General features: G+C 53.2%; 10 protein-coding genes across 10 annotated transcripts; 5 read left to right on the top strand and 5 right to left on the bottom strand.

Annotated features, from left to right (window-relative positions):
• Nucleotides 1-40: 40 nt before the first annotated feature.
• Nucleotides 41-413, top strand: PG985_015379 (mitochondrial 54S ribosomal protein mL53; the record flags this gene model as incomplete). Its single annotated transcript, XM_066835145.1, has 2 exons — nucleotides 41-221; nucleotides 298-413. The coding sequence occupies 2 exons, from the start codon at nucleotides 41-43 to the stop codon at nucleotides 411-413; spliced, it is 297 nt and encodes a 98-aa protein (XP_066676348.1).
• A 918-nt stretch (nucleotides 414-1,331) lies between these two features.
• Nucleotides 1,332-1,997, top strand: PG985_015380 (GINS complex- Sld5 component; the record flags this gene model as incomplete). The annotated part of the gene is made up of 1 exon (XM_066835146.1): nucleotides 1,332-1,997. The coding sequence occupies one exon, from the start codon at nucleotides 1,332-1,334 to the stop codon at nucleotides 1,995-1,997; it is 666 nt and encodes a 221-aa protein (XP_066676349.1).
• Nucleotides 1,998-2,499: 502 nt separating this feature from the next.
• On the bottom strand, nucleotides 2,500-3,259 carry PG985_015381 (Protein phosphatase methylesterase 1; the record flags this gene model as incomplete). The annotated part of the gene is made up of 2 exons (XM_066835147.1): nucleotides 2,500-2,666; nucleotides 2,767-3,259. The coding sequence occupies 2 exons, from the start codon at nucleotides 3,257-3,259 to the stop codon at nucleotides 2,500-2,502; spliced, it is 660 nt and encodes a 219-aa protein (XP_066676350.1).
• A 41-nt stretch (nucleotides 3,260-3,300) lies between these two features.
• On the bottom strand, nucleotides 3,301-3,888 carry PG985_015382 (uncharacterized protein; the record flags this gene model as incomplete). The annotated part of the gene is made up of 2 exons (XM_066835148.1): nucleotides 3,301-3,592; nucleotides 3,668-3,888. 2 exons carry the CDS (start codon nucleotides 3,886-3,888, stop codon nucleotides 3,301-3,303), a joined length of 513 nt encoding a protein of 170 aa, XP_066676351.1.
• Nucleotides 3,889-5,026: 1,138 nt separating this feature from the next.
• On the top strand, nucleotides 5,027-6,181 carry PG985_015383 (DRB0094 family RNA ligase; the record flags this gene model as incomplete). The annotated part of the gene is made up of 1 exon (XM_066835149.1): nucleotides 5,027-6,181. One exon carries the CDS (start codon nucleotides 5,027-5,029, stop codon nucleotides 6,179-6,181), a length of 1,155 nt encoding a protein of 384 aa, XP_066676352.1.
• A 31-nt stretch (nucleotides 6,182-6,212) lies between these two features.
• Nucleotides 6,213-7,142, bottom strand: PG985_015384 (uncharacterized protein; the record flags this gene model as incomplete). The annotated part of the gene is made up of 1 exon (XM_066835150.1): nucleotides 6,213-7,142. The coding sequence occupies one exon, from the start codon at nucleotides 7,140-7,142 to the stop codon at nucleotides 6,213-6,215; it is 930 nt and encodes a 309-aa protein (XP_066676353.1).
• Nucleotides 7,143-7,574: 432 nt separating this feature from the next.
• PG985_015385 (dihydrouridine synthase) lies at nucleotides 7,575-8,896 on the bottom strand (the record flags this gene model as incomplete). Its single annotated transcript, XM_066835151.1, has 2 exons — nucleotides 7,575-8,674; nucleotides 8,755-8,896. 2 exons carry the CDS (start codon nucleotides 8,894-8,896, stop codon nucleotides 7,575-7,577), a joined length of 1,242 nt encoding a protein of 413 aa, XP_066676354.1.
• A 1,239-nt stretch (nucleotides 8,897-10,135) lies between these two features.
• PG985_015386 (inorganic pyrophosphatase) lies at nucleotides 10,136-11,306 on the top strand (the record flags this gene model as incomplete). Its single annotated transcript, XM_066835152.1, has 5 exons — nucleotides 10,136-10,312; nucleotides 10,398-10,517; nucleotides 10,609-10,952; nucleotides 11,011-11,094; nucleotides 11,165-11,306. The coding sequence occupies 5 exons, from the start codon at nucleotides 10,136-10,138 to the stop codon at nucleotides 11,304-11,306; spliced, it is 867 nt and encodes a 288-aa protein (XP_066676355.1).
• A 701-nt stretch (nucleotides 11,307-12,007) lies between these two features.
• On the bottom strand, nucleotides 12,008-14,572 carry PG985_015387 (reticulocyte-binding protein 2 a; the record flags this gene model as incomplete). Its single annotated transcript, XM_066835153.1, has 3 exons — nucleotides 12,008-14,038; nucleotides 14,095-14,307; nucleotides 14,366-14,572. 3 exons carry the CDS (start codon nucleotides 14,570-14,572, stop codon nucleotides 12,008-12,010), a joined length of 2,451 nt encoding a protein of 816 aa, XP_066676356.1.
• Nucleotides 14,573-17,763: 3,191 nt separating this feature from the next.
• On the top strand, nucleotides 17,764-24,316 carry PG985_015388 (calcium channel subunit cch1; the record flags this gene model as incomplete). Its single annotated transcript, XM_066835154.1, has 4 exons — nucleotides 17,764-19,416; nucleotides 19,473-21,842; nucleotides 21,905-23,757; nucleotides 23,821-24,316. The coding sequence occupies 4 exons, from the start codon at nucleotides 17,764-17,766 to the stop codon at nucleotides 24,314-24,316; spliced, it is 6,372 nt and encodes a 2,123-aa protein (XP_066676357.1).
• Between the last annotated feature and the right edge of the window lie 1,032 nt (nucleotides 24,317-25,348).

A 25,348-nucleotide genomic window follows, 5' to 3' on the forward strand; every position in this document is an offset into this window, starting at 1 on the left:
TCCGGGTTCTAATCTCGGTGCTTCTTCAGCAGTCGCAATCATGATCACCAGGTTCATCACCGAGGTGAAAACCAAGTTCAACCCGTTCTCCGCTTCAGCCCGATCTACACGACTGTTCCTGTCGTCCTTGCCGGCCAATGCACGGAATCAGGGCATGAAGATCGACACCAAGCTTCTGCCGCGCACCTCGGTCGACCCTGCCCTGCTGCAGGTCAAGTTTAGTACGTCCGACCCTCCAAGCTGAGAAAGAGAGAAAAATGGCATATGGCTCCAGGACTAACAGGTGTGCTATTACAGAGGACGGCAAGGAGATGAACTTGGATGGCGCAAAGCTGGGAATCAAGGGAATCATCGAGGAGGTGGATCGCCACTCCCGTTTCCTGCAGAAGCAGGCCGACCTGAACGACGGTTAAAGGGACAGCGGCTGGTCTACGGGAAACATCGAAGCATTGCTAAGGCGTTTGGGTCATTTCCAGCAGAAAATTCCCACTGCACAAATACTGCAGCGTCTTTGTTGTAAGATGCAGTGTATAAGAAAAGAGACTTGATACCTACCCAGGCTGGTCCCCAGCTTGTACATGTAATATTATAAGCGCAAAACGCAAGCTTGACCTCGGAGGCTGTGGCAGCGATGCCTACATCCAGAGGTTAGCATCGAGACCTTCAGGACATGATACCCTTCTCAACTTATCTTCCACCGGATTAGACACTCTTGACTCCCTATCAAAGACGACGTCGGGTCAAGGTCAGCCAAGAGCAAAGCCAACATGCGCCTCGCGCCTTCAACCGCTGCAGATGCCACCAGAGACCCCTGTCTCCGGAATGGTTTTGCTGTTCAAGCATGACTCTGCCATCCAGGATGTTGCTGTCAAGCGCGGTGGTGAACTTGCGTCTGCTTGGAGGATGGGCGTTTCTGCTCATGTCTCTAGTAACCCATGTACATTACATAGGAAAGAAGGTTGGGCAATCAGTATACAAAAGAAATATACATATACGATCTATGTATAGTTTGCCAGTGAGTTCTTATTATAAGTGTGTACGGAGTAAGTAGGAGCTAATATACATGTTACATACCTAACCACATGTAAGCAGCCTCAATGGCCGCACAGTACTTAAGTGAACACAGCTGTAAATGCCCCACCATCTACGACCCCGCCAATCTACAATTTCGGCCAGCGCGTATGCTCGCTGGCAAGACGCGACTACTATATCTTCCACTTGCGCAACTGCTACTGCGTTGTAGTTTTCGGGTGCATCCTCACGTCCGCCGCCCAAAGCCGACTTATATTCCCCAAGACTAGACAGGAACCAGTAACACTTTTCGTTTCGCCATGGACATCGACGACATCCTGCGCGAGGTCGACCCCTCCTCGTCCGGGCTCCCCTCCGAGACGCGCGACCTCCAGTCCCTGACCCGGGTCTGGGTGGCCGAGCGGTCGACGCCGGAGCTGCAGTCGTGGCCGACGGACGGGCTGGTGGAGCGGGTGAACGGGCGGATCGCGTCGCAGATCGAGCGGGTCGAGGCGCTGACGGGCGACATGGACCCGCGCAGCAACTTCGCCCTCATCGTCATCCAGACCGAGCTGGAGCGCTACAAGTTCCTCGTGCGCAGCTACCTGCGCGCCCGCCTCGCCAAGGTCGACCGCCACGCCCTGCACTACCTCTCGACCCCCGAGCTGCGCGCCCGCCTCTCGCCCACCGAGCTCGCCTACGCCACCCGCCACCAGGCCCTGCTGCACAACCACTACCTCGCCTCCTTCCTCGGCTCCTTCGGCCCCACCCTCCAGAACCTCAACGACACCTCGGGCAACATCACCATGATCGACACCCCCGACTTGGAGAACGCCGTCTTCATCCGGCTGCTACGGGACGCCCGCATCATCGGCAAGGGCGTCGACGCCGACGGCGACGTGGAAGGCAAGACGGGCGACATCATCATTCTCAGGTGGTCTGATGCGAAGCCCTTGGTCGACACCGAAACCGCCGAGCTGGTGTGAGGGCATAGAGCACTGCTAAGCATACGAAGCTATACATCAATGTTCTCTATGTTAAATAGGGACAGGCCTGGGATCAAGCATCTACGAATTGCAGGGGCCGCTAATGGCATTGCTGTCATGGTATCCCACCTCACCATTCCGTTGAACGCCTTCGAAATGGGAGACCCCTAGAGTGCCGCGCTCATCCAAATTGGGACAGACCAGGTACGTTATTATAATCGCTGTCTTGATAAAGCCTCGTCTGACAAGCAATAGTAGACCAAAGTGCCCTACAGCATAACGCATGTACTCTACATCTGCAAAGTGCCAGGTATGAGGACGAACGCTTGCGTCATCATCTCTTGAGATCGTGAATCGTAGCCGTTCTTTGTGTGGGGACGATATACTATCTCCGACAAAGGTCTTGCCTGGTAACTAAGGTATAAGCCGTAAAGTCGGGGATAACGAGACAGGCTGTGCGTCTCGCGGTTTCCCCTGTTATAAATGAGACCTGGGATCGGGTTTAGACCCTTTTCCCTTGCTTGAGAAGATCTGAAACCTTCGGCGGCAAAACAAGAGCACTCCTGTCGTTGCGGCGATGGAAGTCTACCAGAGATACTGCCGTCTTCTCCGGTAGGTCTTCGTGTATGAAGTGGCCGGCCTCTGGGAAGACCTGCAAGTTGTACTTGCCTGCAAACAAGAGTCAATAGAGTTCGGGCCACGCCTAGAAGACGGGGTATGATAATAATAATAATAACAACAACAACAGCAACGGGGCAGCGTAGCCTACCTTGCATCTGGCCAATCGTCAATTCAGTGTCCAGTCTGTCCGTGCCTGCGAGCAACAGCAGCTTTCCGCCTCTTGCTTCGAGGAATTTCTTGCTTAAACCTACGAACCAGCCTTCCCAAAAGGGTTGTGTTCGCGCCAGATCTGTTCGCCATTTCCACGGCCGCGAGTCGCCTTCTGCTGCAGGCTCGTTGCTTAACAGACTTGGCACACTTGTACGTGCGGCGGTCGAGTTTCGTAAAGTCCGTGACCGTACATGCCATTCGATACCAGCTTCCACTGTGGCGAAACCAGTTGGTCTTGTCGACAGGTATGTTTGCATGCTCTGTAATGCATCCATTGCCGAACCTTCCACCACGTCGAGCACAGCGTAGCCTAGCAGGGCATTTCCCAGCTGTGCAGACTTGGCGAGCTCGGTGACGACGGCGCCTCCGAGCGAGTGGCCCACGAGTATGATGGGAGGCAGTTCTGTCCATTTCATTTCCGCCTTGGTCATCGTGATGACGGTCAGGAGGTCTTTGGCCAGGGTGCCCAAGCTTAGGTCGAGCTCCCCCCCTCAGGCGTGACCGTCAGGCCGTGGCCGCGAGCGTCGCTTGATAATATGCCGGCGGCGGGGACGCGCTTGCGAATCTCCGATGCGCAGACGGCAAATGAGAGACCTGAAGAGCCGGCTCCGTGGTGCATCACAAATAGGGGCCCTTTGTCGCCCGGTGATGTGAGATAGGCATGGAGGGTGAGACCAGGCGCACTACCAGGGGGCTGCAGAAATAGCTCTCTCTCAAAGTAAGTTGTCCATGGTATAGGCTGTAGAGTTCGCCCTCGTGCTACACTGCTTTCCCTGTCAGTAGCCATTGCTTAAGGTGGGGGTTTGAAGAATCCTGTTTGGTAGAGGAAATGGACTCACCCTTGAGGCCTGGCAAACAGCTTCTGGCTCGGGGACGGTATGATTGTGCCTGTAGAAGAGGCCGAAGAGGCCGAGGAAGAGTCGTCGTCGGGGTGGGATTCCGGGAGGTCGGTAATGTAGCTGTCCGCCTCCTCCATCTCCTCCTCCCGCTCATCGAAGGCATCGGGGTTAATGCCTGCAGTAAGCCGGGACTTAGCCCAGGCTTTCTGCAGGTCGCTCATGCCGAATCTTGGTCTGTAGGATGGGCTAGGGTGCAAAGGGTATGTGCGTGCAGCATCCAATGGCTACAGCGCGAGGGGGTTGCAGGTTTCCCTAGATCTATAGTCTATAGACTATCCCCTGAGCCAGCAAGTTTGCTGAGAGTAAAGCTGGTTGGGGGGTGAGTTGGCGGGTAGTAGGATGTTCTGTTTTCCATGAACCGAGATCTGCGGTTGAGCCGAAATCAGGGCCACACGCAACCGATGGAAACTATGAATGAATCCGCAGTCCAAACAGCAAAATAAAGAGGTTTCAGGGGTTGAGACGGTTGCCGCTTGTTTCTCATGTAATCTCTACCCTCATTGACTTGTTTAGACAAAGCATGGCGGCTATTTGTCGCAAGCAAGTGGTGGTTCCTGACCCTGCCCTGTTAGTTAGCGAGAGAGTGAGAGAGCTGGAGTCTTAGCGGGGTTGACATCATCCCACCTGCCTCTTTCCCGCCAGTACCTCTGGATTTTATCTCCAATTTACATGCACCCATCAATCGATCCTACCCGTTGCTGGTTTGCTTTTCTCATGGTGTTAATACGTACCCGACATCAACTGATGTAAATTGCGATGGCTACTTCGACTGCATCGGCACGTACGTAGATTGGAACGACAGGGTGCATTGTCTCCGGTTTCTAGGAATAAACTCAAAGCTCGTGGCTAGACTGATTGAGTAACACGTTAAGAGATAAGTATGCAACGCAGCCTATCAGGTGCAGCAGTAGATAGCGCTCACTTTTAATACATTGGCACCCATAAGGACTGCAAAGTATATAGACGTGCACAGACAAAAGTTGTATTCCGGATGCATTCCCAGTTCACTTTACCCAGACTTCAATCAATACAAGACATAAGCCGTAGTTGGTCCTTCTCGACCCAGGGGCCAACAACTGCTTCGCCACTCTTCTTACGGCCGGCGTTGAGTCACTTCCCGTCCTAACTTGAGTACAAGTCCCTGGCTCTCGGAGGGCCTTGACATTACATATCTGCCCATATATATATATATATATATACATATATCGTATTGGGGTAAGCAATGCCTTGGCTTGAACTGAAGATTTACACAACCAAGACTTGAGCATCCAAATATCCGAAGAAGAAAAAAGAATCGTCATGTCACGACGACTAGTGACGGTCCGGAAAGTTAGCGATGTCCAACCCATCAAGGGCGCTGACCGCATTGAAGTTGCTCTCATAGATGGTTGGCAATGTATTGTGAAGAAGGGGGATTTCGAGAAAGGACAGTTGGGGATGTTTTTCGAGATCGATAGCTTTCTCCCGGCTGAGGATCCGAGATGGGCTTTTCTCGAGTCCAACTTCATCAACTGGAACGGGCAACGAGGGTTCGTGGTCAAGTCGCAGAAGATGCGCGGTCAGATCTCCCAAGGCCTGCTGATTCCGCTCGGCGACTTCCCCGAGGCGGCGGGCGTACTGGGGAAGCTAGAGGATGAACTTGGCCAGACAGAGGCCGAGAGGCTCATGCAGAAGTCCTCTTTCGAGAGTATCCTGAAGGTGCAGAAATGGGAGGCTATGGACAACAAGACGGACGGGGCGAATGCGACGCCCACGGAGCCCATACCGTTCTTCATCCGCAAGACGGACCAAGAGCGCTGCCAGAACCTGCCCCACGTCTTCGAGGAGTGGAAGGACGAGATCTTCCAGGAGAGCACCAAGATGGACGGGTCGTCCATGACAGTCTACTTTGTACGGAACGACAGCGACAACTTCCAGCACCTGCCCGAAGTGGACGCCGCCGAGCAGCCGACGGTCGTCCAGCCCAACGGGCGCTTCGGCGTCTGCTCCCGCAACGTCGACATCGCCGAGGACGACCACGACAGCGACGCCGGAGGACCGCAGTACTGGCGGGTCGCCCGGAAGAACAAGCTGGCCGAGCGACTCTCAGGACTGGGCCGCAGCCTGGCCGTCCAGGGCGAGCTGTGCGGCGCCTCGGTCCAGGGCAACTTCGAGGGCTTCCCCGCCGGGTTCCACGACTTCTTCGTCTTCGCCGTCTGGGACATCGACGCGCAGCGGTACCTGCCGCCCAAGGAGACCGAGGCCCTGGCGGAGCAGCTGGGGCTGCGGCACGTGCCGGTGGTCGGCTACTTCCCGCTGCGGGAGATCGCGACCAGCGTGTCGGACCTGCTGAAGCGTGCCGAGGGGGTTGGATTAAATAAGAGGAAGCGGGAGGGCATTGTGTTAAAGCATGTCGGTAGTGATTTCGGTTTCAAGGCCATATCCAACTCGTATCTACTGAAACACGGGGATTAAAGCGATCAATTTTCGAAGTCTAAGTTGAAATCTATATATAGCTATCAACTATGTTAAGTGGTATATCAATTTCAGCATCCTCATCATCCTCGTCATCGGATGTATCGACTCTCTGCTTTAGCGGCCCCTGCCATGGGAGGCATCTCGGCGGACTCTGTCCCACAACTGGTCTCCAGCACGTTTCCCAGTTCACACCCAGAAATTCCTGATCACAACCCGTGCCGCCCAGGACGCTCAGCACCGCACACTGCGGCGCGTCAAAGTCCAACAACTCCGGATCCGTGGGGACATAGCACTCGTACTCGTACAGCAAGTCGATGTTCCTCAGCCGCGTCCCCAGGTGCAACTCCCAACTCCCCGTCTCCCACTTGTAAGTGGCCTGCTCGCCTAGCAGCAAGTTGTAGAACGTACCCATGGTCAGCTGCCCCGCCGCGTTCGACGACGACGACGACGAACAGGACGATGGGGGAGGCAGCTCGACCTGCAGATACTCCACCGAGTCGCTGGTCTGCGTCGTGTAACCCTTGACGATCTCCAGGTGCGTGATGGGCCCGCCGCTGCCGAGCAGCGGGAGACGCCGCCAGCTAGCCTCCGGGCGCAGGTAGACCTCCCGCTCGGCCTCGCTCTGCGCCCAGGGGAGGCGGCGGAAGGGGAGGGTGCAGTCGCCCTCGAGCGAGAGGTAGTAGTAAATGTTCTTCGCGCGCTCGTCCGCCGTGAACGCGTCGGTGGTGTTGAAGAGCGGTGCGAACCTGGCCTGCAAAAGCGGGTGCAAGCAGGGAGTCTCTTGCTGCCGGGCGAGCGACGAAGAGGACCTGCCCACCGAGGTGATCATGTCTTGGATGATGCTACGAAAGATCCTGGACGTTGCTTGACTGAAGAAAAATGCCCGAAAGTCCATCTGGCGAACATATTGCAGGATCTGGATTAGTATCTCAGGTGGGATATACTGTAGTTGAGCCATATCGACCTCGAGCGCCATCCGCAAAAGGGGGTTATGGCGTTACAATACATTAATCCTACATCTGCGTAGTTTGCCGGACGAGTGCTCAAGTCGAAGAGCCCGCAATTTGTGTGCCACTCATTAACCGAATCTAAACCGAAAAGAGTAATTAATGTGCTATAAAGCCGCATGTATCTGCCAACGGACGCATTTCTTCTACGAAGTCTACATATTACACGGTGGAATATAAAGTTGACAGAGCAGGGACAGAAATGTCACGAATCATATTCGGCAGTGATGCAAGAAGTCGTAGGTTTCATAGAGCAGCGCTTAATGATGCTGCAGAAAATCTTCAAATTTTAGCCCCTTTGTTAGGCTCAGCCAAGTCCAACTCCCTTAAATGCTAGCATGTATGTACGCCGTGTGATGCAAAATTCCATTGTGATGCGCCGTTTAAGCAGAGATCGTCATGCCTTCTGCCTTCTCCGGCTGGGCCTGTGTAGTTGTGACGCCCCGTGCCGATAGGGGCTGTTTTGCCTGCGCGCGATACTCGGCCTTTTGTCCACCCGCCGCCATCGCTGTCTGGTTATTTGACTTCTTTCCCGGCTTCTTGGGGCCTGCTGGGTCGATGTCAAGCCTGTTATCGGCATCGCGGGCCTGCTCGAGAAGATGTTCGAAGCCAAGCATCTCGCAGGTCTTCGTATAGCTCTTGCATGCACTGATGAGTTTGTACTCGGGTTGTTTGCCTGGAATGATTTGGCAGAGCAGGTACTTGGTGTTGCCGAATTTGTTCTCAACCTCCATACAATACCGCAGGTACTGCTCCGCCACCTCTTTCCAAGGTGCAGCACCTCCATCGGCCTTAGCCCTGAAGCAGCTCGAGTTCTTCTCGGCGCAAGTCGCGATCATGGCTCCATCGGTGCCAAACTCCTCCATCAGGCTCAGGGCGTGGTCACGGTCTTCGACGTCGCCGTTCATCACACATGCGACGCCAGCTTCGTGACAGACATCAGCCACCATGCGCAGCTGCTCACGAATCGCGCGCTCTCGGGGGCGCATCGGAGTTGTGCGGCAGTGGATCGTCAGGCCGGTGATACCTGTTGCGACGAGTTTGCGAACCAAAGCCTCCGTTTCCGCAGCCGTCTCGAGGAGCCTGATCTTGACGCTAATTCCGATTTCATGCTCGGATCCCACTTTGCCAACCAAGGCTTCCAGAATAGAAACAAGGAGGTCCGGAGTTTTGAGTAGAGCAGCACCCATGCCGCAGTGTATACTGAAAGGCTTGGGGCACCCAGCGTTGACATCGATCCCAGCGACATCGGCAGCCACCAGCTTTGCGGCTTCGACGGCCAAATCGGGGTTGGCAGTGCCAAGCTGGAATATGAGTTTTTGTCCTTCTTTTTCTGGGTGTATCTGGAACATAACGCTCTCTTTGGCATCAGGGGGAGGCTCTTTCCCGCCCTTGTGTGGCTTTCGCGTCCACATGAGAGTTTTGGTCTCCTCGTGAACCTTGCGGGTGGTACCAATCATGGCCTTGTCCACGGTTTCGGGGCCTATATACACATACCGATCATCAGTCATCCGTCAAAAGCCTAGTATGTTCCGCAATGCGCGGGTTATAAGAAGTACATACCCCAGACCAGGTCGGCCCCATAATGCAAGGCCAAGAGTCGCGATGGCAACTCGCCAGAGCGCACCATGGGCGCAAGTACGACTTTGCCGCGGTAGTCGACGCCCCGGCGGGGAATTGGAACCTTCTTGATTTCGGTCGCCATAGTGCTTCTCATAAGCCGGCTGAGAAGGGACATGACACGGAAGAGGGATTTGGATGGTGGCAAGCGTAGGCTCAGACTCTTGAGTTTTTAGAAAGTCTGTTGCCGAATTACTGTTACTCACAATTCCCAGCGGGGCGGATCCATCTTATCTTATCGGAAACCCCCCACCAGGCACTGCAACGATACCTCTAGACCTTCCAGGCGGGCTTTAATTGGAAGGGCATGTTGAGTTGCTTGCCTCAATACATGGCGATGCCGATAATTGGCATGTACTTAGAATATTAGAGCTCTGTGTGTAGTCTTCAAGATCTTGCTGTCTGTATAATTATTCTCCCAAATGCTGCATTTATCCCACCAATTAATGTACTTGGAGTGGAATCTGTGTGGAAGGCTGATGGCTGATGTAGTTTCGCTCCAGAGAAGCCACGCCACATGCCCGCTGCCCGCCTGCATGCGCTGTACCTCGAAAAACTAGACAGGCATTAGAGCGTCGAAGAACTATCCGAGTCATATCTGATTGGCTCAAACGGACATGCACATTCGGGTAGGTAGGGGTGTACCGCAAGCTAAGGCTGTTGAGGTTAATCTGAAGCCTTCCCTTCACCCAGTCCGCCAGTTACCTAGGTAAAAAGAAGATCGAGAGTTGCCGTCAGTCGAATCCGTTCCACGCTGTCCATCTTGAGCCGTGGCTTGTTAGATACTGGAACCGGCTGTTGCTGTACATACATACCCCCACGTCTCACGAGTGCCACGGGAGCTTGAGGTGTATATGTTTCTTCCATCCTTATGTTGTCGTTTCAAGCACCTGTATTTCGTCGCCAGACACTGCAGGTAGTCCGGTTTTCGCACCCGCGCCAGAGCCAGAGCCAGAGCCAGAGCCAGCTCTCAAAATCTTTACTGCCTCAGCAGCTGCAGCGGTGCCTTAGTCATTCCTGCTCCCCTTTAGTAGCAAATACCCGCCGCCGGGCCAATCACACCATCGCAACCAGCAAGCTGGCCGACCAATCCAGTAGCCAGCAGGGCCACTGTACCCCTCCCCCTCCTTCCCGCTCTAGCAGCATCCCCTCCGCCGACCCTTTCCGTCACAATAATTCTGCAAACGCTCCATTGTTGTTGTCTTCTTCTTCCTCCGCCAAAATAGCATCCCAACGCTCCGCCCAAATAGCTCGTCATCTTTCGAGCTCAGCGCCCGTATCAATCGACCAGAAGCTTCATCGTCCTAGTGACCCGTCCGGCACAATGGCCTACTCCGTCCGCAAGGTCGCGGCTCCCAACACCTTGGAGCACCGCGTCTACGTCGAGAAGGATGGCGTCCCCGTCTCCCCCTTCCACGACGTCCCCCTGTACGCCGACCAGGAGAAGGGCATCCTGAACATGATTGTCGAGATCCCCCGCTGGACCAACGCCAAGCTCGAGGTTCGTCTCCCACGCCTGGCCCTGCCGCCCCCTACTGCCCACCGTGTTGGTTCATGGCCTTACTGACACCCGATTTGCCTACTAGATCTCCAAGGAGGAGCTTCTCAACCCCATCAAGCAGGACATCAAGAAGGGCAAGCTTCGCTACGTCCGCAACTGCTTTCCCCACAAGGGTTACCTGTGGAACTACGGTGCCTTCCCTCAGGTTAGTATATCCTCTCTGCCCTCTGTCCCCTTGCCTCTTCCCGAAACACGGTAGAACCGATGTGATCTAACCGCGACCTGCACAATGACAGACCTGGGAGGACCCCAACGCCATTCACCCTGAGACCAAGGCCAAGGGTGACAATGACCCTCTCGACGTTTGCGAAATCGGCGAGCTCGTCGGCTACGTTGGTCAGGTCAAGCAGGTCAAGGTCCTCGGTGTCATGGCTCTGCTTGACGAGGAGGAGACTGACTGGAAGGTCATCGTCGTCGACATCAACGACCCCCTCGCCCCCAAGCTGAACGACGTCGAGGATGTCGAGCGCCACCTGCCCGGTCTTCTCCGTGCCACCAACGAGTGGTTCCGCATCTACAAGATCCCCGACGGAAAGCCCGAGAACCAGTTCGCCTTCACCGGCGAGTGCAAGAACAAGGAGTACGTTTTTTCTTCCCACTTTCCTCCGCAATGTACCGCATACTAACTGAGTTGACAGGTACGCTTTCGATGTCATCCGTGAGTGTGGCGAGGCCTGGGAGAGACTCATCACTGGCAAGACCCCTGCTGGCGGTGTTTCCACGTAAGTCATCCCATAATTTCCTTTTCAACTCGATACGAAACAAGCAAGAATATTAATTCATTATTTACAGCACCAACCTGACTGCTGCCAACTCCCCTAGCCGTATCAGCCAGGACCAGCTTCCTCCTCTGCCTTCCAACCAGGAGCTTGCCCCTGAGAAGATCGATGCTTCCATTGACAAGTGGTTCTTCATCAGCGGTGCTGCTGCTTAAATGCCGTACACATTTGGGAACTGATAGACAAAAATATTGCGGGGTTTTACTAACGATCGAAGGGGTTATAGGTGGTTGGTTACTGAAAAGCACATGCGTGTCTATAGAGAGCGCCCCTTTCTCCCCTGTTGATAGTCGTTGCACAAAATATACAATTCACTGCATATTTACTTACAAGCATGAATTCTTGTTCGTCACCCATTGCATATTCACACCTCTGAACGTCCGTCTCGCAATGTACGCTTTGATGCAAAGAATATCACGGTGAGCCATTGTAAATTCATGGATGTACGCTTGAATGCAGGAAACATATCGATCAATGATTTCTGTCTAAATTCGCAATCAGTCCATCTGGCGACCGCAGATTGGCACTCAGGCCGAATGGCAATGCTTCACATTGCAGGCCCTGTTGAGGCGTTGGTCCTCCCCCCTATCTCTTGTAACATGCAAAATCCAAATAAGCATGCAATCATTTACTGAACCGTGGTTAATTCAGACGCCCCATGCACAACAAAGTATCCTCTATCTGCCCTAACCAGTTGTGCCTCTAACATGTATGTACAGCAGCCACAACCCAGCCAGTACTAACGGAATATATATCCTATATAACTACAAAGCTGATGCATAAGTCATGCACCAAAAGAGAATAAAAACCTCAATGTCCGGGGCCCATCGTACCGTACCGTCTTCTCCATAGAAGCTTACAGGCCTCTAGTCGAGCCACTAGGCGAAACTGGACGAACAGGCTCGGAGGACTTGACGGGGGGCGTGTTGATTTGCTGCTTGGGCGAGGGAGACAGCGATGTGGCCGGAGGGTATATGGCTGGCGCTGGCGTGGAATGAATGCCATTGCTCGAGTTGGCTGACTGGGGCGGCGGCGAGCGTTTCTTCTGGGGCGAAAGGCCGTTCTGAGAGGGCGGCAGCGTTGGCGTCGAGACGCGCGGGCTGGAGCTGGGATGGGTCGGTTTCAGCTGCGGCGTTGAGAGGCCAGCGGGGATGCTGCTCGTGGTTTGTCCGGAAGAAAAGGACACCGAGGGAGGGGACAGCGCGGGCAGGCTGTTTGCTGCAGCCTCCAGGGGCTGCTTGAGGGGCGAGTCGGATCTCGCAGCAACAGATGGAACGCTCACATCCGCATGAGGAGGCATGCTGGATGAAACTGGGGCGGCACCATTGGTCTTGGGGGACGATACATGGAATAGCCCCTTGGGTGGGAGGTTGCCCTTGCTAATGGTAGAGTACGCCCGAGACTTGTTGGGGGACTGTTGCGGAGGAGAAAGCTGCGGGTGTGGTGAAGAGAAAGGGTTGAGTCCCTCGCCGAGTGTATATGGTGATGGAGGCAGTATTGCTGGCGCCTGGCTTGCGTGTTTGACAGGAATACTAGGTACTGCTTTAGTCTGCTGTTTGAGACCTTGTTGCAGCTGTGTACCGTTGAGAGGCGGTATTTGAGAGCCTGAACCACTCGGGGGAGATAAATCAGGCTTCGTCAAGCCTTTATTCGGTATCTCGACAACCAGTCCGCCATGCGGCGATTTGCTCGGTGGCTGTTGTTGTGCGCCTTCGGCCTGTTTGATCGAGGCAGGCGAAGATGATTCGTCGTCTTGATTCTTCACCTTGAGCTTGATAACAGTTTGCTTGGCATTCGCCCCCTTATTCTTGCAAGCACCACAGATGAAGTGGAAGTCGGCTCGATCGGCTTCCTTCTGACTGACACCCGCGCATTTGCTGTGCTGCCACACATTGCAGTTCTCGCACGCGATACTATGGGTGCCGTCGTCAACTTGCCCGTACATGCCGCAGACGCAGTCAAACGTCCATTCTTCTTCGTCGTCGAGCTCCTTCAGCGCTTGCTTGTTTCTGTCAATCTCGGCTTGAAGTCGGCGTTCTGATAAGCGACCAGTGCCTGAGTTCAGATTCCTGCTGTCTTCGGACAGCTGCGCCAGCTCTTCCTCATGCTGAATCCGTCGTGCCTCGCGCTCTTTGAGTCGCTTCTCCCGAGAGACGAGCCTGCTATCCCGCTCCTTTTCTATCTTGGCACGTTTCTGCTCTTCCTTCTTCGCAGCCAAGGCTTCACGGCGGTGCCTCTCCTCTTCTTCTCGGATTTGCTGATCGTGTTTTTGCTGCTCTGCTTTGTTGGCGATGCGACTTGAGCGCTTGGCATGTGCCAGCTTCTCCATGTTGAGTAGCTCCTTCTCTCGCGCAAGGGCTTTTCTCTTGCGCGATTCCTCATGCTTCTCGAGGATGGGAACAAGCCCCTCCTCGATACGATCCCGCAGCACCTTCTCGTTCTCGTCGCGTGTTTTGCGCATTGTGGCCAAGAAAGCCTGCACATCTGGCAGACTAACGGCAATACATTCCCACTTGGCGCCTCCGAGACCGTCGTCCTCAGGCTCGGCAGGTTCCTCAGCCTCAGACCCTGGCGCCTCGTCTTCTTCTGGGTCGGCGGCAGCAGACCTTGATACGCGGCGTCTCTTAGCGGCTCTTGATGCGGCAGCCTTGGCTTTCTTCGTATTCCTCTTGGGCTTCCAGGTGCTGTTGCTGTCCGGGGGCGGAGCATCCGTCATGCGATAAAGACGGTCGTCGTCAAGCAGGAAGTAGGTGCGATCATCGCTGTCCCAGCCGTAGGGCTCAATCCTCCACTCGGTCTGGTCGGAAACGCGCTGTTCGTCCATCTTCTCGCGGATTCGCTCAGGGTGTAGCATTACCCACTGAGTCAGTTTGTGAAGAACACGAAGCTGTAAAACAAAAGTCAGCCACACTGTCAGTACTGCGTGGGGCGTTATCGACCTACCTTGGTCAAAACATCAAAGTCGTGGAATTTGTTGGGCTGCTCCTCCGTGCCGAAGGGGTTATGATCTGGATCTTTGGAAACATACTGGCGCCTTGTATACTCGTCGAACAGATCGGGAGTCAAGCCGCGGTGTGATGAGACAAATTTCAGCAGGCATAGGCCGATGTCAACGAGGACTGTGGAATGCGACTTGAGGCACTCTGTTTCCAGAACCTACGCAGGAGCCGTTAGTCTGCAAGTTGGCCAGTCGCCGTTGTCAGCTGACACTTACGTCGATATCGATACTGTCATCAATCTTGACCACCTTGCCAAACAGATATATCCACTGAAACAGGTTGGCGAATTGCCACATGTTGCGGATACGATGCAACAGTGACGTCTCTTGGGACTGGTCCGAATTGGCCGGCGGTGCGGCCGGAGCTGGCGAATCCGCTTCGGGTTCTGCATCGCGCCGTGTGCGCTTCCTCGACGAGACCATCTTGACGGAGTGCGACGAGGATTTGTGGCTGATGGTTTGCGCGGGAAAGTTGGATGGAACAAGGTTGCTAGTGACTTCGCGGTAGCAGGGGGGGTCGCGAGATGTCGTCAGGTCGAGGGAGATGCGATAGAGATGGTTGACACCATGGGTGCGACTGCAAATGGAGGACTGTCCAAATGATGCTTGACAGGCCGATGCAAAGTTGCTCTGCACAGGTCGGTGGGGGAATAGGGCAGCAAGAAACCTCCAGCCGTCATGCAAATGGGATTAGATGTAAGGTTCGAGGCTCTGCTTGATGTTGGTATTTTTGTGTTCAAGGCACGTTCCGTCGAGCTTGCAAACGCGTTTGGCCAGTCCCTCCATTAAACCACTAGAAAAACGCGCCGCGCAGTCCGACCAAGCAGACCAAGCATTCCGGCTTTATTTAGCTAACACCGTACCCCGGTACACACTCGCATCAAACCATCTTCTTCAATGACTTCCACCATTCATGACAGAGTGATTTTCGTCACGTGCATACAACAACAACAACCTTTGAGCAACTGAACTGACTACTACCTGCACTGCAGTTGACTAGGCATGTAGGTATTCTTACTTCTGGGTTGCCCTGCCTCGTTGTGTGCATCCATGCATCGCCTGCTTGTTGTATCTCAAGGTTTCTCATCTTTTCTACTAGTTCGGCAGACAGGTCTAAACATCGAAAGACATGTCGCCTAATATCAGCAACCTACAGTCATTAGTTTCACTATCAACGTGGTAGCTGCAAGAGTCTGTGACTAGGAATGCCTACTTGACCCTATCATTCTGCAGTCTTCCAGTTATCCTGGGATAACTGGAACAATAATGACAGCGGAACAACTGCTGGTAATTAGAATTAACAGTGGTTATGGTGCCTCCAAGACGTATACTAGGACCAAATAAGCATCTTAGAGTATGTTTTCATGTTTGTAGAAAACCCGTGGAGTGTTGGTAGTATGCAATGTTAAGTTTGGTTAATTACCTCCTGAGTCCTTATATCGCCTTATATTAGTCAGCAGCTATTAGTAACATCTCTCCTGGCGCTGCATCTTGATCGTGTATGTGCGGTTCTTACTTGGGGAGATGATTCGTGATACAACATGTGGGAATTGGAATGGCCAATAGAAACCTTGTCTACCACTCATACTCAACATCATCGTAGCATTGAAGCACTACGAGGTAGTCTGCCAAGCGCGTATACGTCTAACGGAACGCGCTCAAACTCACAACTGCAATGCTGGGGATGAAGCAACAACATGGCCTAATGCACAAGAACTGGAGAGGCTAATGTAGAGAAGATGCAAGATCAGCGCTATCATCGTGTTTTTCAAGAGGATCCATCTGGCAGGAACAGACAGTTTGTCGTTTCAGGACCCCTTGCCAGTGTTTGAACGCATGCCGGCATGGGATCTGGACGAATTCTAGGTAGTCGCTCTTGTGACGTGTCCCCGGTGTCTCGCGTCTAACAACTCCCCACAAGCACAGAGATGATTGATTACCTGCAACGCAACACGCAATCTCTCCTATGTACTCGTCGGGTCTGTCCACCAGGGAGTAATATATTACTTAACACCAGTCGGCCTTCTCCCATGCAATCGTTTCGCTCTCCGGCTGGTCGGCATGGTCGGCATAGCCGGCATGTCCAGAATCAATACACGGCAAGCAAACCCCGGTGTGCAAAGCGACAGTGATACTGATTATGAACTGGCCCTCGAATGCATGTGGTACAATTTCTGGGAGCGTTGATATCCCAATCCGAGATCAGGGTATGTACTGGTCATTTTGGAAGGGAATTAATTTGATTTTAGGGGTATTAGGTACGAGGTAATGTTTCGTATTTTACAGCTGTAATGTTTAATATGGATGCCGGTGTTAAGGCTGGGTTTACTTTTGCAATTAACATGCCGACCAGAGCTGCTGTTATGATGCTGCCAGGCACCAGGGTGTGTTCATGCAATGATGGGGGCATCGTAGAACCCGTCTTGGCAGGTTCCGTTTCGCCCATGAAGAAAGTTGTGAATCCATCAATACCTAACTCACTCAAACTCTGGTTTGGATGGCGCAAACAAAGTGGGCTAGAACTTGTCGACCCCAAATTGTTCGTGTTGGTGTAAGTTGGAGCCGAGAGTTCTTGAGGCTGAGCTGGCCTGAGAGGAACCTTGTAGCTGCATCAATAGTGTGCAACTATGCATTCGGGTTGGTAACTTGCATTGGGGGGGGGCACGATTTGATGTGTGTCTTACTCTTTTGCTCTGGAGGGGCCCCCAAGAATCCTGGCCAAGGGGCGTCCCAAATCGTGGCCTTGCAGAAGATGACCGTTGGCTTAGGTTTCTAGTGCAGCTGGCAGGCTGGGTTAGTGCCTGGGTGCTGAGTGTTTCTAGTACCAGAAGAGCATAGTAGCAAGTGACCCCCCAGCAGGGGTGGATGGGCTGTAGGAGGCGTGGGAGGTCGCGCAATGGGGGCTTGACGGCACCTCGCAGGGCACGGGCAGAGAGAACCGCAGGGGCGGATCATCTGTTGGTCTCTGCCCCCCTGGTCGGATGCCTCTGCACCCCCAATCGCATCCAGTAGCGCAGTGTCAGAGAAACGGGAAACTTCGAGGTCGAGCACGTCTGACATCTGAAATCACCTTCACATCAGCCAACATAACCTCCATACCTACCTAGTACATGCACTAGAGCAATTGGGACTGCCTCACCCACCAACCACGGAAACCCAATCCTTGCGACGAGTTACATCCAACTGCCAGAATCCAGACATATCGGCGTTCCTGTTTCCTGCTTCGGTTTCGATCAAGACTGTTGTTGGCAATACAGAGAGTTGGTCCTTGTTGAACAACGGGCCCCTCGATCCTTCGTTTCTGTCTCTCGCTCTCTCCCTCCTTCCGACCCAGGCCAGCGTTGCGACGACGGCGATCACGACGACAGCCGTGACGGTAACGACGACGGCAACGGCGATAACCACCGCGCTCGATTCGACCTTTTGCTAGCATCTCTGTTTCTGTTTTGGAAAGGGCGACAACTGCGACCGGATTGGCCTTCTACACTCGCTTCTCTCGTGATGCTCTTTGTGTCAATCTAAACTACTAGTTGCGATTGCGTTCGCGCATTGCGCTGGCATTGCCTAGACCACTCGCCCGATTCTTTATGCGGTGGCGAGAGACATAGACCACCATGTCATCACAGCATCCGCAACAGCCTCCCCCGTCGCCTCAGTCGATACCGTTACGAAATCTGGCAAGATCTCCAGGCGAGCAACAGCAAGATGTAGAAGGGCAAGGCGCGGGCGCGGGCGCGGCAGCAGAAACGGGCTCTCGGCTCGGTATTCAGAGAATATCCCCGCCCCCGATGCAGAGGAACGTCGACTTGCCCGGACTCACGACCTACTGGGGACAGCCACAGGGTGTGCAACAAGAGCCCGGTGCCTCCCACGCCGGGCATGTTGGTTCAACCCCAAGCTCTCCTATAGACCCTGCCGCTCTTCAGTTTGCCCTGCCTCCGGAAATACATCCACCTCAGCCATCACCCGGACAGGCCTCGCCCAGTTCGCTGAATCCGTACGCCATGCAGACAACGTATTACGACGAGCCTTCGAGCGGCGACTACTTCGACTCGGACAGGGCACCATTAACATCTTCCGCGCAGCCGATATCTGGCGCACTTGGTACTCCACCAATCGAGTCTCAGCCGCGAAGCAGCTTCCAGACAGTGTCAAGCTTGGATGGCACCCAATCGCCCAAGCCTCGAGACACGAATATGCTGGGCTTCGATCTGGGTCCGGATTTCGAATCCAACAAGCACAAAAGTTTCGGCAACTCCCTTACACCAACGGATCATCGGCTTTCGCGGTCCCCGGGAGCGGCCTTGTCCCGTGCTGGGACAATTGTTAGGGCCATGTCCCAGCGTGTGGTCAATATCAGTGGCGAGGCAGAAACACTCGAACAGCAGCATCAGCGACGGTCGCGTTCTAGATCTCCCAGCGCGAGATCTCCCAGCGCGGATGGTCGCAGATCTCAGCTTCCGGGCGATTTTGGGGCCGACACATCATACCAGTCCCAGCTGCACCCAACATCGCCCCTCGAGAAAGCTGGAGACCCGTTTACCTTTGCTCCCGAGCCCCCAGTACTTCCCAGAAGGCCTATGCCAAATCCGCTTAAAGGCCGCTCACTCGGTATTTTTTCTCCAGAAAATCCCATTCGAAAAGGGCTCTGCGATGTTTTAGTCAATCCCTATATGGAACCATTCATTCTCATCCTGATCGTGCTGCAAACGATTTTGCTGGCTGTAGAATCTGCTCCCAACGTCCATACCGAGGGCAATGAACGACCTAAGAAATGGGGTGGCAATACAATCGACTGGGCCATGCTGGTTCTGTTTGTCATTTTCACTATAGAGCTTTTCGCGCGCATTATTGTGTCCGGCTTCGTACTCAATGCGACCGAGTACAGCACCATTGACCGAGGCAAGGGTGTGAAGAAACTAGTGGCCGAGAGGTACGAGGCAGTCTTCAAGCCGCAGCGGCAGAAGTCTGTAAAATCCCCTAGTAGGGAAGACACATTTGGCCCTCATACTTTTGCCCGCTCGTTCACGATGATGCATGGGCAGAGGCTGCCGGAAACGGTTGAAGAAGCACAGAGAATGCAACTGGCTCGCAGGGCCTTCCTGCGTCATGGATTCAACCGACTGGATTTCGTTGCGGTGGTTTCTTTCTGGATCACATTCGCGTTGAGCATCACGGGCCTAGAGGCGGAGCACCGTATCTGGATCTTTCGGATGCTGAGCTGTCTCCGGATCGTCAGGCTCCTTGCTCTTACCAATGGTACCTCGGTAAGTTAAATCCCATTTCCCCTGCATAGAAACTGGCGCCGCTAAAACTCCTCCAGATCATCTTACGGAGTCTCAAGAGGGCAACGCCCCTACTTCTCAGGGTATCCTTTCTTATTCTATTCTTCTGGATCCTATTCGCTATTATCGGAATTCAAAGTTTCAAAACAAGCTTGAGCCGGCAGTGCGTATGGGTAGATCCGGACGACCCCCAGAACTTGACTGCGACTTATACCAACGATGAAGTCTTCTGTGGTGGGCATCTGCATGAAAATGGAACAACTCTCCCTTGGGTCAGGATGCGCAATGACAATTTTTCGGACTTATACTCGACCACGACACACCCGAAAGGCTTTATCTGCCCTAAGGGGTCCTTATGTCTACTGCAAGACAGCCCCTACAATAATACCGTCAATTTCGACAACATCTACCATTCCCTGGAGTTGGTTTTTGTGTTGATGAGCGCCAACACCTGGTCTGATCTGATGTACTGGACCTCAAACTCGGACTATCTGACGTCCGCGCTATTCTTCGGGGCCGGCATCGTGATCATGATGCTGTGGATGACCAACTTGTTGATTGCTGTCATCACATCATCCTTCCAAGTCATTCGAGAGGAGAGCAAGTCCAGTGCTTTCACCTCGAGCCAGGAACCCTTGATAGCCCCAGCGTCAGACCAAGATCGCTTGCAACGTACATCGACCTTGCAGAAGTTATATGATAAAACCTCGATTATCTGGGTCATGCTGATCACGTTCGACCTGGTAACGCAGGCTTGGCGGAGTTCTAGAATGCCGGACAGCCGAGCGACCTTTATCCATGTTGTCGAGATCATTGTCACGAGCCTGCTGGATATCGAGATTGCCATTCGTATTGCTGCCAACTTCAGAGGGTTTCACAGGAACTATCGCAACCTCTTCGATCTTTTCCTCGCAGTGGCCACAACCATCATTATCCTCCCTCCGATCTACAACTCGGGTCAAACATACGCATGGCTTACTGCTTTTCAGATACTCAGGATTTATCGCGTGGTGTTGGCCATTTCTATCACGCGAAAGCTGATTCTACTAGTTCTGGGAAATGCTGCAGGTATTGCCAACTTGCTGCTTTTTGTGTTTTTGATTACATTCATCATGGCCATTTTTGCCGTGCAAATCTTCCGCGGCGAATTGCCGCCGACCGAAGACGGCGAGCTCGTCCGGATATCTTTCTACAACGTTTACAATGCCTTCTTGGGCATGTATCAAATTCTATCTAGTGAGAATTGGACCGAAATACTGTATACGGTTACCTCATACACAACCCACAGGGGAACCTCCTGGTACGGCTCAATGTTCCTTATCGGCTGGTTCATTCTCGCCTTCTTCATTTTGGTCAACATGTTCATTGCTGTCATCCAAGAAAATTTCGATGTATCGGAAGATGAAAAGCGGTTGGAACAAGTGAAGGCGTTCTTGCAACGAAAGGAGCTCGGAAACAACTCCAGCAATCTAGCCTTGTCGACAATATTCACCTTTGGGAAAACTCGGAGGAAGAAGGACCCTCTTGATTATGGGCCTGCAACCATGGAGATGCTCTTGAAAGATGCCGTTGTGCGCGAGTTTCTTGACGATAGCATGGATCCATTGCAGCAGTCATCCGCTGATGGGCATTCCTCACAACAAGGAGCAGGTGCCGGGGACGTTCGCCCTGGACTGCTCTCCGGCGTTTGGAGCAAGTTGCGTGGCTTATTCATCGACAAAGATCCGAACCCCTTTTACTCCAATATCCGGTTTAACGGCCCAAATGACACACTAGACCCTCGACAGATGGCTCGCGAGGCTGTGTCTGCTACATCAGCCCGGCGCAAGGCACAACGTGAGTACCTTGCCCGGCATCCAACATACAACAACGCTCTTTATGTCTTCACGCCAAAGAACCCCATCAGGCGCATGTGTCAGAGACTGGTTGGTCCAGGGAGAGGGAATGAGAGGTTCGACGGCGTTGAGCCAAGCAAGATTGCATGGTACACATTCTCCGCCTTTATATACGCCGCGATTGTGGCCATGGTGGTTCTTGCCTGTGTCACTACTCCGCTGTACCAGAAGGAGTATTTCGAGACACATTCCTTCAAGTTCTCCAACTGGTTCGTCTGGGTCGACATGGGTTTTGCTGTGGTCTTCAGCATCGAGGCGGTCATCAAGATTGTGGCAGACGGATTTTTCTTCACTCCGAATGCCTATTTCCGCAGTTCCTGGGGCTTCATCGACGGCATCGTGCTTATCACCCTTTGGATTAATGTCCTCACCCTTCTGGCCAACGACGGAGCCGTCTCGAGGGCTATCGGTGCCTTCAAAGCACTGCGAGCTCTTCGTCTGCTCAATATCAGTGACACCGCAAGAGATACTTTCCATTCCCTTGTCATCGTCAGCATCTGGAAGATTCTTGGAGTAAGCCACCCTCAATCCCCCGTATAAAATAGGTCACCTCTCTTGCTAACTTGTTGACTTAGGCCGCGTTTGTGTCCGTTTCTCTCTTGATTCCCTTTGCCATATACGCGCTGAATCTATTCAATGGCCTACTTGTCACGTGCAATGATGACGTCGAGAACCTGAATGAATGCTTCGGTGAATTCCAGGCTTCCCCGTTCAGTGACGACTGGCCCATGCTAGCACCTCGCGTGGCTGCCAACCCTTTCTACAGTTTCGACGACTTTGGCTCGTCAATGTTTATCCTTTTCCAGATCGTCTCACAGGAAGGTTGGACAGATGTATCATTCTCTGTTCAAGCAATCACTGGCAGGGGTAAACAGCCCGAGGACCTCGCAACCCCAGGAAACGCCATGTTCCTTGTCGTCTTCAACATCCTCGCCACGGTGTTCATCCTGACTCTGTTCATTTCCATCTTCATGAGAAACTACACGGAGCAAACGGGCGTGGCCTTCTTGACTGCCGAACAGAGATCATGGCTCGAGCTGCGTAAACTCCTCCGACAGATTTCGCCGTCGAAAAGCTCTTACGACGATTCTGAGAAGAAATGGAAGAAGTGGTGTCACAAGCGGGCAATTGAGAAGCGCGGCAAGTGGTATACAGCCATCACCGGCGTTCTCGTGTTTCATCTAATGCTTCTGATGGCCGAGTTCGAACCCGAGCCAGAGTGGTGGACACGTACAAGGGATATATTGTTCCTGGTCTTCACATTCACCTACATTGCAAACATCGTTATTCGCGTTGTCGGTCTTGGCTGGGCGCGATTCAGAAGGAGCTCTTGGGACATGTTCTCGCTCATCGCCGTTACCGGTGCTCTGGCCACGTCTTTCCTCATCGAAAGCAATCCGAAGCATGATACTTACAACCAGTTACACAAATTCTTCCTGGTGGCCATTGTCCTCTTGTTGATCCCGCGAAATGACGCTTTGGATCAGCTCTTCAAGACAGCTGCCGCTAGTCTGACGACGATCGTGAACTTGCTGGCCACCTGGTTGGTATTCTTCTTGGTCTTCGCCATAGCCTTCACCCAGACGTTCAGTCTCACCAGGTTTGGTGGTTCGGAGGATGCAAATTTGAACTTCCGGACCGTACCCAAAGCCCTGGTCATGATGTTCCGCATGAGTACTGGAGAAGGCTGGAACGAAATCATGGAGGATTTCGCAACCATAGAACCACCCTTCTGTGTCAAGGACCCCGAGTTCTTCGACAGCGACTGTGGCAGCACAGCCTGGGCCAGGGGCTTGTTCATTGGTTGGAACATTGTCAGCATGTATCTCTTTGTCAACTTGTTCATCTCTCTCATCTACGAGAGTTTCTCTTATGTATACCAACGTTCTAGTGGACTGCCTAGCGTTGATCGAGACGAAATCCGGCGGTTTAAAGAGGCATGGCGCAGTGTTGACCCAGCCGGCACGGGTTTCATCACCAAAGAACAATTCCCCAGGTTATTGGGGGAGCTCTCTGGTATCTTTACGATGCGCATCTACGATCCGGAAGATTCCGTTCGATCCATTCTTGAGGACGTTCGCAATGATCCCTCGCAGGGAAGGCACACGTCCATCGCTTCAGGCGCGGCATCCACGAGTGCCTATGGAGTCGATATCCGCAAGCTCAATGCCAGACTGAACAAGATTGATGCCGAGGAGGTTCGGAATCGCCGCCGCCAGTTCAATGTCTTCTTTGAAGAAGTGATGGTTTCTGCGGATCCGGACAGGGGCATCTCCTTTACCACCGTACTCATGATTCTGGCGCACTACAACATCATTAGCGACAGCAAGAGCTTGAGGCTTGAGGAATTCCTCCGGCGCCGTGCCCGTCTCCAGCGTGTTGAGGAGGAAGTCCGTCGAAGAGTTGTGCTTGGGTTCTTCGACACACTGTAAGTTTCGATCCCACTTTGCCACCTCCTTTTTGAAAACCGATCGCTAACGACCCTTGCTAGTTATTGGGCACGCAAGTTCAAGAGACATATCGACAAGAAGAAGTTGGGCAGAATGACGGCAGTTCCCCAGCTGGACGTTCCTGATATCTTTGTCGAGGACGAGGATCAGCGGCTCAAACCTCCGCAGCGGACTACGCTGGCTGTAACGCCGCAGAGCGCCAGCCGATCGTCCGAGTTCCTGGGTGCCTCGAACGCCGCGCGTCCGCTGCACAAGAGTTGGAACTCGAGCCAGGACGTAGGATACGACAGTTCCTCTGCGCACCCCTTGAGCGAACCGCGCGCCCCCTCCATGACACGACACCAAACGCAAATGTCGGCCTTCAGCTTCGAGCTGCAAGAGCCCGGGACCTCGTCTGCCGGGAACAGCAGGCGCGGCAGCTCCGTCAGTCCCGCGCAGGTGCGCGAGTTGTTGGACGACTCGGTCTGGGTCGAGAGTATCCGACGCAGTGCGACGATTCGCAAATCTGTTCGTAAAACCGACTGGAGCGCATACTGAGGTTGAAAGGGGTACGGATAGGAACAAGAGCAGGAGCAGGAGCACGACTGATTCTCATGATCACCAACGAATGCATAGCAGGCGTAAAAACGGGCGTTTGATGGGGAGGTTACATTTATTTTTCTAGCCGGCGGTTCAGGTTTGAACGGGTCAACGGACCGACAGAATACGTTCACGGGGGTTGGGTGGACGAAGGCTGCATGCATATATAGATTTAGTTTACGATACGATACCACCACCATAGCGATAGCGAAAGGAGGAGGAGGGCTAGGCCATCTGCATAAGTGATTTAGCAAGCGAGGTAGTTTTGTGGCAGAGTCACCGGCCCTATGTCTTCAAACGTAAATAATAAACAACATGAACCCGTCATCTCCAGAAATCGCAAACAGTTCTTGTAAGACCAAGCAAGCTCTTGGGGGTTTGGAGGGGAAGGGGATTCGCAAACGGCATCAACTGCGGTGGCTCAGTTTGTCGTGGGCAAACTCTGCAGGTCATAAGCCCCTATTTCGGTCGACGAGATGACAGAAGTAGTTTCACACAAGGCCATGATTTATAGGCAGGCTCTTTCTTGGTTTGGTTTGGTTCATGGTCAGCATCCACTGGTTTTGTGGTTCGTGCCAGGAGTGCCCAGGCTCTGCGTACGAAATCATGAGCTTCTATTTCCATCCAGAAGGTCTCAAGGTAGGTTCTGATACTCAGTTGCTATGTGCATTGCTTAGCCTGTGAGGCAGGATAGGCATCCTTGGGCGGGGGGGTGCAGGATGCATTATGTACGTCTGCATAGGGCTTGACGGGAATGCAACGGTCTGAGACAGATCTGTCTACATACAGGAACATGCAGATAGATAGCTGTAAGCCGCCACAGAAGTTCTTCTTTAGCAAACCTAATTACGTATGTAAACAAATACAATAATCAAATACATGTATACATTCTATCTACTAGATGTGCCAAGCGCAATGATTTGTCTTACTTGTATATGTATACTCGTATAAGAGTCGGTCGGGGCCGAATGGAGGTTGTGACCATTGGAT

Source organism: Apiospora marii (genome assembly GCF_038362585.1).
Source record: "Apiospora marii strain CBS 49790 chromosome Unknown utg000013l_segment0_segment0, whole genome shotgun sequence".
NCBI lineage: Eukaryota > Fungi > Ascomycota > Sordariomycetes > Amphisphaeriales > Apiosporaceae > Apiospora > Apiospora marii.